Genomic DNA, 12,748 nt, shown 5'->3' with positions numbered 1-12,748 from the left:
CGGGGAACGGAGACTCGGACGAGCTCCTTCGCCTCCACGGGTTTTCTCCCCTGAGGGGCTAAGTGCGTCCCACTTCAACTCTGGCCTCTTCACAGAAGTGGCTGCACGCTTCAGGGTAAAGGCTGGGGTGCGGGGGCTGGGAGGAAAAAGAGCAGGGAGCCCCGAGGGAAGGGCGGGGGAGCCTCGGCCGGAAGGCGTCCCAGGCTCGGCTGGGAGCCGGCGCTCTCTTTCGACGCCACCCGCTGCCCCCGCCCCTGAGCCGGCCGGGACGGCAAAACGTCTCCGCCCCCAGCGCACCGCGCACCTCACCTTGAACGCCGCTCCACCCACCGGCACCCTATTGGGCCGGCCGGGCCAAGGCGAGGCGGCGATTGGCCGGGTTGGCTCCCAAAGGCCCCGCCCATCTCCCCGCCCCCGTCCCCGTCCGCCGGTACTTTGGACGGCGGCGTGGCGCCCCTCCTCCCCGCCCGGTCCCCGCCCCCCGGAGCAAATGCTGCCGAGCTGCGGCCGCGGGGCAGATGCACGCGCTTGGGCCCTTCTAGCAGGCGCGAGCAGTCGCTGGGCGCGCGAAAGCGAAAGAAGGAAGAGGAAGGGAGGGCGGGGGCGGGGTGTTGAGGAGGGGCGGGAGGAGGAAGAGGAGGAGGTTGGAGCGCGCTCGCGCTGGGCCCCGCGCCCGCGCGGAGGGAGGGGGAGAGGGGCGCGCGCGCGCACGCTCGCGTTCTCGCTCGCTCCATCCATCCATCCTCCGGTCGCGGCACGCGCGCGCGCTCCGGGCTCGCGCCGCACCCCCCGCCCGGGAGAGGCGGGCTGGAGTGGGGGGCGGGGGGAGGGGCGCGCGGACGGCGCGCGGACTGCGCGCGGGCGGGGTGAGGTGAGGAGGAGGAGGCGGCGACGGGACGAGAAGGGAGGGGAAGGGGCCATGGCTGCCCGGTGAGGCGGCGAGGCGGGGGGGTGGCCCGACCCCCCGGCCCCGGGCCCTGGGCCCCGGGGAGAGGCGAGGACGGACCGACGGACATGGGGCTCCGGAGCAGCCGCCGCCGCCGCCGCCGCCGGAGGACGCGGCCCTGAGAGGCCGCCGGGCCCCGGCGCGGCCCCCCGGGCGGGGTGAGTACGGGACGGAGACGGGGACGGGGGAGGGGCCTGCGGGGGGCGGGGGGCGGGGCCCGAGGCGGGGCTTGGGCCCCCTCCCCCCAGGTCTGGGTCAGCGCCCCTTCCCCTCCCCCCGGGCCGACGCGGAAACGCCCGGCTTCCCCCGGCTTCCCGGCCCGGCCGGGGCCCCCAGCTCTCCCCCTGTCTGGGTCCCCCCTGGGCGGGGCAGGGCCGGCCGGGGAGGGGGCGCGGGGCCTTTGTTAGGGAGCCAGGCCCCAGCCCCCGGGACAATAGAGACAGCTTCCCGGACTCCTCTTCCCGGCCGGCCGGGGCTGTCGGCGGGCGGGGAAGGAGAGGGGCCGGGACGCGTCCCACTCTGCCCACTCTCTAGGGGTCGGTCTGTCCCGGCCCGGCGCCGGCCTCTGGCGGCTCGACTCTCCTCCCCCCAGTCGGTATGATGCAGCAGCAGTGCCGCAGGGACGGGGGAAGAGCCGAGGCCCGGCCTCCTACCCTCCCCAGTGCCCCTGGCTCATTTGTCAGTCCCCACCCCACTCTAGGCCGGCAGCTCCTTAAACTCGTACCCACCGTTCAGAGGGGCCCTGGATTGTGGGCGCTGTTTCTGAATCCTTTGGTGGGGATTCCTGGACTTTGGGGCTCTTGGAAAGACTTCCGGGCAGGTCCTGAGGGAGGGAGGGTGGTTATCTAAAAGAAGAACAGGTAAGGGGAGTGCCCACTCCTGGCATGCCATCCCACCAGACTCTGCCTCCTCTTGCTCACGGTGATTAGAAATGCCCCTTCAGCTCTAGGTCTCTGGGCTCTGCTCCCCTTCTGTAGTGGCAGGCTTATTTCAAGGGAAGACAGAGTGGGGTGAAGGTTGTAGGGTCCTAGGGCCATTTCTACTTCTGGTAGCAGTACCCCCCCAAGTGGACATCCTGGCTGAAAGCAGAGGTGACTCTGAGGAGAGCCTGGGAAGGGGGGGGAGTGTATTTAGGAGTCTGTGCAGTTCTTTGCCACACCCTGTGGGTTTGCTTTGAGGCCTTAGAGTTCCTTCTCCTCCGCCTGCTGCATTGCACCATGGGTATCAAAGAGGGGTTTGAGTTTTGGGGATCTGGGGTGAGCTGCTTCCTCCTATAGACCCAGGCTCTGATTGGCAGTAGAGCCCAGGGCCTGAGTTCAGGCCTGGGAAGGACTAGGCTGCCTTTGGGTTTCAGGCCCTGAAGGACCATCCAGACTTAGTGAGCCTGGGCCTTAGGGAGAGGTAGATCCTGATGCCACCATTAAGTTCTGGGCAGCGAGGTGCGGAGGGGAGGTGGCAGTCCTCAGAGGTGCCTTGGACTCACACCAACACCCCCACCCCCATGTGTGCAGCCGTGTTGCCGCCCGCTGTGCTATGAGCAGTCAGAGCGCCGTCTCCACAAGAGTTTACAAATGAAAATGGAGGAAATGTCTTTGTCTGGCCTGGATAACAGCAAACTAGAGGTGAGGGCTCCCCCACGTGTGCCTCTAGTTCTTTCTCTTGATGTCTCTACGTCGCTATATCTGGCATCCACACCAAAGAGGAATTTGGGTAGTCAGCCTTGTTCCTTAAAGGGAATAGCTGGCTGAAAAGGCCCAAGGATCCAAGAAGAAAGAACTCGAAGTCAAGATGGGGAAAATGGCAAAGAAAGCATTATTTTTGGCCAGGGCGAATTGGCAGGAGATTTGGTTGGTGAGAGTTGCTCTCAGTCCAAGGGGCTGTGACTCTCATGACCCTGGATGTTCTCCCTTGGGCCCAGGCCATCGCTCAGGAGATATACGCGGACCTGGTCGAGGATTCTTGTTTGGGATTCTGCTTTGAGGTACACCGGGCTGTCAAGTGTGGCTACTTCTTCCTGGACGACACGGATCCTGATAGCATGAAGGATTTTGGTGAGCTTCCGGGTTGAAGGAGAGTAGTCTAGCCCTGCCCTGGGAGTGCTTGGAGGTTCCTTCTCTGGCAGCCACACCAGATGTAGCGCCTGGAGCTCCTGTGAGCTTAGGCAGGGGTTTTGTAGAGGCCATGGGGCCACAAGCGGGAACAACAGGTGAGGGGCCCTGCCCACCCTGATCGCCACGCCTCTCCTGCCCCCAGAGATCGTGGACCAGCCGGGGTTGGACATCTTTGGACAGGTTTTCAACCAGTGGAAGAGCAAGGAGTGTGTTTGCCCCAATTGCAGCCGCAGCATTGCCGCCTCCCGCTTTGCTCCCCATCTGGAGAAGTGCCTGGGAATGGGTCGGAACAGCAGCCGAATTGCCAACCGCCGGTGAGGGCTTCTTCCCCTGCTAGAACCAGAGCGGCTCATGTTTTACAGCCTCTCCCGAGGTGTCATCCCCTGGGGGCATTTGTAGGGCATAGAGGGTGGGTTGTGCTTAGCCCCAGGTGCTCCACTCTACTCTGAAGTCGGGGGCAGAGAGAGGTGGCAGCCTTGACCCTCCCCCTTCCCCACCCTTGGCAGGATTGCCAATAGCAACAACATGAACAAATCTGAGAGTGACCAAGAGGATAACGATGACATCAATGACAACGACTGGTCCTACGGCTCAGAGAAGAAAGGTGTTTGGGGATCTGGGGAATCGGGGAGGGGGGCACTGGGGTGAGGTGGGTACGTAAGACTTGGGTATGTAATAGTTACAAGTTGTTATCCTGAATGAGGGGGGAGAGTGTAGCTTTGTACTTCTCTTTAGGTGCCCTTAGATTGGGAACTTAAAGTGACCCTGCCCTTTATCCTTTTGTCCTACACAGCCAAGAAGAGAAAATCAGACAAGGTGAGAGCCGGGGCAAGCATGAGGGAAATTTGGGCAAAGGACAGATACCCTCCCCTTTGGGCAGGGAGTCTTCGGGTATCTCAAATCTGAGGTCACTGGGTGCCTCTCTGGGTTCTGGGATGAGGGTGTCTGATGGGCAGGAGGGCAGCAGAGGCCTTGGGAGAATGTGGGGAAGGGGGAATCTGGGTAGATAGGCCTCTGACTGGGGAGGAAGAGGAGGAATTTGAGGATGTTTGTCAAATCTTTTTTCCTTCCCTGGGTTCTCGGCTCCCCCTTATCGTTACCCTTTCCCCAAAGCTATGGTATCTCCCATTCCAGAACCCCAATTCCCCTCGAAGATCCAAGTCTTTAAAACACAAAAATGGTAAGTGGGGCTGGAACAATGGGAGTGGTTCTAACTGTGTCTTCTGGGACTCGTTGCTGGAGGGTGGAGGTGGGGGCATGAGGGGCAGGGGTATTGAGGGAGGGCCTGTGATCCTTCTGTCACCCCCACTTCCTCTCTGGTTATTTTCAGGGTTCTCTGTCTGTACCTCTGCATCAAACACCCTTCCCCTTCTTTTTTCTTCTTCAGGGGAACTTAGCAATTCGGATCCTTTTAAGGTGAGTAGGGGCTGCCCCTCTTAGGTTCCCTGTCATTTTCCTTGCTGTGAGTTGGGTGGGATTTGGACACGTGGGGATCAGAATGCTGACAGCCAGAAGCACTAGATGGGGTACTTGGGACTTCCGTATTTATGTTCTTTCTGGGTCCTGGTCCCAACCCCTTACCCATGGGTAGGTGGGATGAAAGGAATCACTGGAAAACTTCTGGGTGGTCTTAAGGCCTTCTCACTTAGAAAGGGCTGAGAGGGACTGATTCCCCACCCCTACCCTCCTTTCCTTGACTGCCCTTTCTCTAACCTGTACCTCTGGTTCTCACCCAGTATAACAACTCAACTGGGATCAGCTACGAGACCCTGGGGCCAGAGGAACTGCGTAGCCTGCTCACCACGGTGAGGGACCAGGGAAGGGGAGGCCCTTGGGAGTGGGCTTAGCCACAGGCCATGGTTGAGGCCCTGGAAGAGGCTGGTGATGAAGCAGTGAGAGCCGCATAGTTTTCTCTTCTGAATTAGATTTCCTGGCCAATGGTGGTCTGGGGCCGTGTGCCCTGGACTCCTTGGGGCCATTTCTGCTTGTGCAGTCTAGCATTTGTACAGAAGGGAATGTCTAGTGTCTAGAGTAGGCTTTCCTCCATTCCTCCTTTCAGCTTATATTCCTCTTCTAGCAATGTGGGGTGATTTCTGAACACACCAAGAAGATGTGCACAAGGTGAGCTCAGAACCTAGAGAGGGGGCCGGGGGCCCCGCTGCACACTTACCCTGGGCATGGGTCGGGAGTACCCCTGGACTTGAGCAACAGGGCTCCCACCCCTCCCTTCCCCTCCTCGAATGATCAGGCCTTAGGCCACAACCTGGGGGCTCTCCGTTCATCCCTTCCCTGTGTCCATCGCTCCCACCTCTGCTGAGGGGTGGGGCTTCGCCTGTATTCCTCAGAGCCTTCCTCTTTTGTCAGGGTCTGATCATTCTTTCCCCACCAGGTCTCTGCGCTGTCCCCAGCACACGGATGAGCAGCGGCGAGCTGTGCGGATATATTTCCTTGGACCCTCAGCGTAAGCGACCTTCTGGGAAGGGTGGTGGTTTGTGGGGTGCTAATTGGTATCCTTAAAGCCCTTCTTTGGCCTCTCCCCTTTCCAGCGTCCTTCCAGAGGTCGAGAGTTCCCTGGATAATGACAGCTTTGACATGACTGATAGCCAGGCCCTGATCAGCCGGCTTCAGTGGGACGGCTCGTCTGATCTCTCACCCTCTGATTCAGGCTCCTCCAAGACGAGTGAGAATCAGGGATGGGGTCTAGGTAGGTGATACAGCTGGGCCCTGGGGCCTCTCTGCCCGAAGTGAGGTGAGGAGGGGACACCTTGCATTCCCCTGCCACAACCCTTCCCTTACCCCTGGTGCCTCTTTCTTTTCAGGTACCAACAGCTCTGAGTCACGGAAAACCAAGAAAAAGAAATCCCATCTGAGCCTGGTAGGGACTGCCTCCGGCCTGGGCTCCAACAAGAAGAAAAAGCCAAAGCCACCGGCACCCCCGACGCCCAGCATCTACGATGACATCAACTGACTTGGGTGCAAGGGATAGCCTTTGGCTGAGCAGAGCCCTCTCTCCCGACCCCCACCCAGGTGGCATAGCCTGGCAAATGGACGGCTGCTGGGGGTTTGGGCTTGGGAAGCTTGGTGTGCTAATCGGGCAGAGGATCCAATTATGCACCCCTGGGGGGTGTCAGGGTCCTCTGCAATGGAGCACGGCCCCTCGGCATGCAGGACTCAGACCTGGACATATTATGCCTTGGACATAAGTTTGGTGGGGAGGCGGTTTTCCTATTTATTCTGTGAGTTACTGGATGTCCAGCTAGGCCAGGGGCCTAACCTGGGCACTGTGCCAGGGCAATGCCTGCCCCCCACCCCAGGAACTGGACAAAGCCCTGCCGAGGAGCATTGTGGCTACCCGGGAGGCTGTGGGTAGGAAGCTGAGCCTGGAGGGGGCCTCCCCCAGCTGCCCTCAGCAATGTGAATGGGTCCGGTGCTTGGAGCTGAGGGGCAGGGCTGGGTGTGTCCTGTCTACGTGCAGAATCCTATCCAAGACCCCCATCCCAGGGGGAGATAGGCACAGAGAGCTGTCTGCTGAGGTAGGCGCCCAGAACCGCCGCCACCGCCTTCCCTGCCTCTCACAGGGGCAGCCCTTCCCCTCAGTCCCCATGGGCCTCCTTGGCAGCAGGAGCTGTCCTTTTGTTGTTGGGTGCCAGGAAAGGGCCTCCGGCCTCTACAGCTTCAAGGAACAGGCAAGGGGAGGGTAGGAAGAGGGAGCTGTGTATCAAAATGACTCCCCCCCTACCTTTCCTCCCTGACCCAGGGCTGGTGAGGAGTGGGGCCCCAAGGTGAGAGGGAACGGTGCTGCTTTATTTGAAATGTTTTCTTACCTCATTCCCTGCCCCAGGAAGGGGCCCAGCCTCACCCTCCTGGGGTGGCCCCATGTTCCTCCTGCCTACCCTGCCCCGCTGCCCTAGCAGGGCAGCCCGAGTTCCCAACTGCTGCTTGCCACCCCCTTTCACCTCAACCAGCTTCAGTTCCTCCTCTCTCGATGCTCCTGCCTCCAAAGCCTGCCCTGTTTCCCCTTCCTTAGCCGCTTTTAAGTTATTTATTCTGTACTTGTGGTTTGGGGCTGAGGAAAATCCTGATCTTTTACCTCTCCCCCCTTGCGAGGAGTGGGTGGGAAGAGAGGGTGGTCTCTGTGCTCCAGGTTGTCAGTGGAGGGGTAAGGGGTGCCATGCCTAGGCAGTGCCCCTCTGTGGGACTGTCTTGCCAGTGTGCCCACCTGCCTGGTCTACATCCTGAAGAGATGTATCGTCCCATCTCCATGCGTCCCACCTCCATGCAGGCACCATCACTCCCAGGAGCCAAGCTGGAGGACTGCAGTCTGGGCTGGGAACAGAGCTGACCGTCACAGGGATGAAGTTGTCCCTGAGCCATGTTCTCTGGCACTTGCTGGACGTGTCCCCTGCCTTCCTCCCAGGAGGAGCCATCCCACATTTGGGTAGCTAGTACCCAGGACTGGTTGGACTGATTTGGGTTAGGGACCCGAGGGTTAAGGGAACAACAGAGATAGGGCTGTAGTACCCTGTCTGGAACCCCAGTCTCCCCCTGGGGTGGTTCTGATTGTGGCTGGCGCCTGGTTACAAATTGGTTTTTAACCCAAGAATTGTGATTATTTTTTAAAAAGCCAAACAAGTTTTGGCAGGAGTTAGAATAAATCCTGGGGCCTGGGCTCCTCTGTTCTCGACCCTCCACAGCCTTCTCCCTCAAAGGGGAAGCCAGAGGGAAAGGAGGATCTCAGCCCGCCTCCAGCCTGCTCCCAAATGCAGTCTTGGGAATAGGTTGAAGGTGAAGGGAGGAAGGCCGTGGGCCACTCTTCCTTCTGAGAGGCAGCTGCAGCTCAGGCCCTAATATACCCTTTCCCCTCTGGCCTCTCCCTTTCCCCCCTCTGGTTGGAGGAGGGAGAAGTGGGAAGTAGTTTGGGAACTGGTTTGTCCACATCCACTTCCCCATTGTTCCTTGGCCCGCCCTCAGGGCAGAGCCCCCTGCCCAGGCTGGGTAAGAGATGGGCTTGGTCCAGCAGGGACCCTGAGGGAGCAACCCCCTTTCCTCCTGGGGAGAGTACGCCCCCCTACCATGTAGTTGAACAGGGGCTAGGAGCTCCCCACTCCCTTCCCTCTAACAGCAGGCTGTGTGGGTTTCAATTCCCATCCTTCCCACCCCGGCTAGGTGTCGTCCACCCTGTATCCTATCATGTGTCTGAGTGTGTGGGGGGGGTTCTGTACTAATTTCCATGGCCGGTGGCTTTTCCTTCCATGCATCACTCCCCCCCGCATGCCCAGGGGCCACCCGCCTGGCATAACCGCATGCTGGGGTCATTGGGGGAGGGGGGTGGGGCTCACGCTGTCCTGTGGTCTTGAGATTTTTATTTTTGCATATGTAATCCATCCTGTACAGGTAGCTAACTTTGTAAACGCTGTGTATTCCCCCTGCCCCCATGGCTGCTGGTGTAAATAAACTGCATCTCCCGTTGGTAGCCCAGCTGCCCACCCTCATTCCCATGTTGCTGAGGGGCAAAGCCATTCTCTTACTGTCACAGAAGGAGGCTCCACAGCCACAAAATGGAACTTTATTCAGTCACAGACACTGACCCTCCATCCAAGAGCCCCATAGGCAAGGGCCTGGGGCCCAGTGCTCCATACCCAGAGCTCGTCCTTGGAGCTGGGCAGGGTATGACACTGGCTGAGAGCCAGAGCTGCCTCTTGCTTACAGCCTTAGGCCTAGGGTAGCAGCAGCTGTGGCCTGGCCTCTCCCAATGCTGGGGGCTTGGCTTTGTGCCCCAGTCCCCTTTCTGACTGAGCTCTATAAAGAACTACTTAAAAAAAAAAAAAAAGAATATAAGCAAAGTGCTTTGAAAAAAAGGGAGAACACTGGTAACTGTCTGGAACACACAGAACACCCTATTACTGCTACGGGGTGGAGGGAGAAAGTAAAGTGCCTAGAGGGAAGGCTGACAAACTTCACTCCTGCTTGTGTGGTTTTAGTCTCCAAAGATGGATGTTCCACTAAGGAATCAAGAGTTACACCAGGCTCCCTACAGAAGTGTGCTGGGGCCATGCTGAGCTGCCCTGGCAGACAGCCCTGGGTGCTGAGGAGCAGACATGCAGGATGATGGGAAGAGCTAGGGCCACAGCTGGGAGGGAATCCTCAGAATCCAGGCAGCCCACTGAGCTGGGCCACCAGCTCGGCTCTGAACTTCAGGACCTTAAAAGTGAAGGAAAATGACATTCTCATTTCTACCTGAGTTGTGCTTGCACAGAGGGGATGTCTGTACCCTCGTGGACATGAAGGGGAGACCCCATGCCTGCCCCTGTGTCCTATGGAGGAGAACCCACCACATCCTTTCCACCCTCCCCTCCCAGGCCCTTGGGCCCAGCTCTGGCCAGGAAAGGGGAGAGGCCATAAAGGAGGAAGACCATGCCTTTCATTTTCTCCCTCTGGTCCTTATCGTCCATACATCCCAAATACTAGGAAGCTGAAAAAAACAGTGACCCCCACCAGGGAGACAGTGGCAGGTGCTGTGAAAAACTGGCGGTAATTGATACGGAAGTACCACACCACACCTAACAGCACCACAAACACAGGCACCATGAGGCTGCCCACACTGACACCGAGGCTGGGTGGCTCAGTGACCGAGGAGGGGGCCAGGGAAGCTGAGGGGCCTGGAACAGCTGACCCTGGGGGTGAGCGGTGGCAGTGAATCACACAGTTGTCAGTAATGTTCAGGGAACGCAGTGTGCAGGCTGGGTCTTGCAGCAGGCGGCCCTGGTAGATCAGTTTCATCTGGCTCTCTTGTCCAGGGAAGTATTTACTATAGTAAAGATGAGAGAGACAGAAGGAAAGACAAGAGGGCGAGGAATGAGAAGGCCAGGAGGCCTGGACCAACAAAACAAGGCAACGGGGGGAAATTGCAGCAGGGTGAGTTACTAAGGAAGTATTCCCCAACCTGCCCCGTAGCAGCTGGACCCAACACTTCCCTGCTCCAATATCTGTATCAGCCTCTTCCGAGAAGAACAAGGGCTGGGGGCATGGGGTATGAGCAGCTTCCCACTTCCCAGCCCACTTACCTCTTCAGAGCACCCACAGTATCCTCGGGCCTGGCCACAGCCAGCTCCTCGGTGTCATTGAGGAATTTGAGCCGCACATTGATGAGGCTGGGGCTGGGAGGGAGACAGTTGCTGTCCTCGGATCTCAGGGGCGCCTCTGGACTGCTGCTCTCTGGGCCCACTTGTCTTTTGGGCAGGCTTTGGATGTCAAGCAGATGCTCAAGGCTGGGCTCAACACCACCCCCAGCTCCAGGCTCCCCTGTGGAGTCTCCCCCACCTTCGCCAGCCTCTTCAGCCTTCTCATCATTACCCTCTGATGGATGGGGAAGTTCGGTGGGCTCTGGGGTGCCTTGGCCCGCCACCAGATGGTCCACGTGCCCCAGGTGGAGGACGGATGTGTCGCCAGCTGACACAATAGTGCCCAGGAGCTGGTTGCTACTGCTGTCTGCTACGTAGGTAGAGAGCCAAGCTAGGATCAAGGCTAGAATCAGCACCACCACACCTGCCACCACAGTCACCTCATTACCCACACCCTCAATAAGGGTGACATCAGAGATCTCCATGGCCTGGCTGCTGAATGGGTCCACACTGCAGGAACAAAGGGGGACAGCATCAGCAGGGCATGAGGGTTGCAACCAGATTTCCTGTTTGTTTAGGTTCTAACTGACCAAGCCCAGAAAGAAAATGGAGTTCTGTGTCCTGTATAGAAAGGGGCACAAACCTTCCGAACTCTGGACCCCCAACCTACAGCTAAGGACTTACCCTTTGCCTCTATTGTGAAACGCTGGCTTTTAGGTTCCACCCTTCCTCTCTCACATTCCAACCCTACAATGAGCATGGATCATCAGGAAAACCTTACAACTTTGCTGCTACTGCTACTGCTTATTGCTTTTTTGGTAGGCGGGGAGAACATTTGCTTCTTTGTGCCCTGAAGTTCACTAGGATTTCTATTACTTGGTAAAGCAACTATGCTCCCCTGAGATGCCTCCAAGGTGACTTCAGAGAGAACAAAAAAGCCTGGAATTTTTTATTTGGGGGCCCCTTTGGAGGCATAGTGCACGCACTCTTGCCAGACTGTCTCATTTGAACCTAATCTCATTCACGGTCACAGATCTGGGTCCAGATGTCAAGAGCCAAAGAAAACTAATTTATCATCAAAAGCAAAGTCAGCCCACCCCAAAGAGACAACTCTGTAGGGGCCATCAACAGACACTATGCAACAAACATCGTGTCTGTCTCCTCTGAAAATCTCCTGGCAGTGAAGCAGGAGAGACGCCAGAACCACCACCCTCCTGGGTCACCATAGGCTCACAACTGCAAAACCACTATCGGAGTAGAACTGATTTGGAAAAGATTCCAAAATGGCTCTTGCAATTGGTATCTCAGTCTCTCTTCTTGTACTATGTTCTCTCTCGGCAGTTTCTCAGAAAGGCAGGAAGGATTTTTGCTTGCTCCTTAGAGTAACTACTCTTTACCTTACAGAATCTGCTGCTTTCACAGCTGTCCCTGGGCAAATCCAGTCTGATGATTATCATTACCAGACTATTCTCACAGCACCTATAAAACTTCATTATACTTATCTACCTGTCATCTCTCTACTAGACTCCTGGAAAACAAGGACGACATGTATTTCTCTGTGCACCATAGTGCCCAGCCTAATCTCACAGTAGTTGCTCAAAGAATATTTGTGTAACGTATCAACATCTGAATAGTTTCCACATCCTTATTTAGTACATGGGCCCTGAGGTCAGGAAAAAAACCCCAACTAATTATAACCCCCGTTATGCCTCTTACTAGCTCCGTAACCTCAGACAACTTTCTCAGAGCCTCAGCTTTCTCATCAGTAAAATGGGGTTAAGAATAGTACCTACCTCATAAGGTTGTTTTGAAGATGATGGGAAATCATTGAAGCAAAATACTTAGCACAGTGCCTGGCACGTTGCAAGTGTTCAGTAAGTAAATAGTAGCGATTATTTGTCACTCCCACAACTAACTCCTGATGGTAAGATGGTTAATGTCATTAACCCTGATTTACAGGAAACTACGGCGAACAGAGGCAAAAACGACTGGCGCAGGCACAGGGAACTTTCGTGGGGAGGGGCTGGACAGGACCCCAGGTCTCCCTCCTCAGAGGCCTTTGCTCTCTCCTCAACCTGTAAGTGACCCGGACGGCGCGGTGAGGAGGGGGTCCCCGATCCTGCCTTTTCTGAGGCGAAGGCTCCGTGTTTGGGCGGTCCTATCTCCGCGGCGCTGAAGAGAGGTCCATGGGTCCACCCGAGCCGAAAGGGTGCCTAGCTCCGGCAGCCGTGCCCAAACCCAGTTATCCTATCCCGTGAAGGGTAGAGTCGGGTGAGGGGGGTCACAAACCATCCACACCCCTCAACCTTCGGGGCGGGGCTGGGAGGCTGGGGGCGGGGCTTCAGTACGCGGGGGAACATGGGAAATTAGAGGGACTGGAGCGGTATTGCGCCTGAATAAGTAAGGCGATCCTCACCTGAAACGGCCAGACTAAGTGTTTTGACTTCGCCAGGATGGCCCAGGGACTCACCTTTCTGTAGGGGCCAGGGGAGGGGATGGCAAGCCCCAATTCTGTCCACAGTCCGGTCTCTTCCGGCTTCTCCCGGAAGCTGTTAGAACCAGACAGGAAG

General features: G+C 57.5%; 2 protein-coding genes and 1 long non-coding RNA gene across 12 annotated transcripts in view; 1 reads left to right on the top strand and 2 right to left on the bottom strand.

Moving 5' to 3' along the window:
* Positions 1-2,005, bottom strand: part of LOC116157779 (uncharacterized) — a 9,505-nt gene extending 7,500 nt beyond the window's left edge. The window contains exons 1-2 of the long non-coding RNA XR_004141986.2: positions 1,867-2,005; positions 1,675-1,769 (exon numbers count right to left, since the gene is read on the bottom strand). This is a non-coding gene — a long non-coding RNA (uncharacterized LOC116157779). The remainder of the gene's footprint in view (positions 1-1,674; positions 1,770-1,866) is intronic.
* On the top strand, positions 621-8,890 carry ATXN7L3 (ataxin 7 like 3). Of its 7 annotated transcripts, none has more exons than XM_031468653.2 (13): positions 621-1,104; positions 2,458-2,568; positions 2,865-2,997; positions 3,200-3,371; positions 3,564-3,661; positions 3,851-3,873; positions 4,171-4,237; positions 4,388-4,473; positions 4,794-4,862; positions 5,135-5,178; positions 5,447-5,518; positions 5,604-5,761; positions 5,877-8,530. In XM_031468653.2, the coding sequence occupies exons 2-13, from the start codon at positions 2,518-2,520 to the stop codon at positions 6,023-6,025; spliced, it is 1,122 nt and encodes a 373-aa protein (XP_031324513.1). In that variant the 5' UTR covers positions 621-1,104; positions 2,458-2,517; the 3' UTR covers positions 6,026-8,530. The 7 variants fall into 7 exon arrangements, with proteins under 7 accessions (XP_031324513.1, XP_031324519.1, XP_031324514.1 ...); XM_031468659.2 differs by having other exon boundaries at positions 623-1,104; positions 4,192-4,237; positions 4,445-4,473; positions 5,877-8,890; XM_031468654.2 differs by lacking the exon at positions 621-1,104 and adding an exon at positions 1,746-1,867.
* On the bottom strand, positions 8,608-12,748 carry TMUB2 (transmembrane and ubiquitin like domain containing 2). 4 transcript variants are annotated; one of them, XM_064495774.1, is made up of 4 exons: positions 12,649-12,686; positions 11,972-12,425; positions 10,122-10,688; positions 8,608-9,865 (listed from the first exon to the last, which is right to left on the bottom strand). In XM_064495774.1, exons 2-4 carry the CDS (start codon positions 12,004-12,006, stop codon positions 9,499-9,501), a joined length of 969 nt encoding a protein of 322 aa, XP_064351844.1. In that variant the 5' UTR covers positions 12,007-12,425; positions 12,649-12,686; the 3' UTR covers positions 8,608-9,498. The 4 variants fall into 4 exon arrangements, with proteins under 4 accessions (XP_064351844.1, XP_010992456.1, XP_010992457.1 ...); XM_010994154.3 differs by lacking the exon at positions 11,972-12,425 and having other exon boundaries at positions 12,649-12,748; XM_010994155.3 differs by lacking the exon at positions 11,972-12,425 and having other exon boundaries at positions 12,595-12,713.

Source organism: Camelus dromedarius, chromosome 16 (genome assembly GCF_036321535.1).
Source record: "Camelus dromedarius isolate mCamDro1 chromosome 16, mCamDro1.pat, whole genome shotgun sequence".
In the NCBI taxonomy this organism is placed as follows: domain Eukaryota; kingdom Metazoa; phylum Chordata; class Mammalia; order Artiodactyla; family Camelidae; genus Camelus; species Camelus dromedarius.
This window is presented reverse-complemented; position numbering and strand designations above follow the sequence as displayed.

Bases quoted from the DNA above. Each gene is read 5' to 3' on its own strand.
- ATXN7L3 (XM_031468653.2), top strand. From the start codon at position 2,518: ATGAAAATGGAGGAAATGTCTTTGTCTGGCCTGGATAACAGCAAACTA. The intron at 2,569-2,864 runs GTGAGGGCTCCC...CCTTGGGCCCAG, and splicing joins TGGATAACAGCAAACTAGAG to GCCATCGCTCAGGAGATATA. The intron at 4,238-4,387 runs GTAAGTGGGGCT...GGTTATTTTCAG, and splicing joins GTCTTTAAAACACAAAAATG to GGTTCTCTGTCTGTACCTCT.
- TMUB2 (XM_064495774.1), bottom strand. From the start codon at position 12,006: ATGATTTCCCATCATCTTCAAAACAACCTTATGAG. The intron at 10,689-11,971 runs GTAGGTACTATT...TTGTTCCTGCAG, and splicing joins CTTCAAAACAACCTTATGAG to TGTGGACCCATTCAGCAGCC. The intron at 9,866-10,121 runs GTAAGTGGGCTG...TCTTTACTATAG, and splicing joins ACTGTGGGTGCTCTGAAGAG to TAAATACTTCCCTGGACAAG.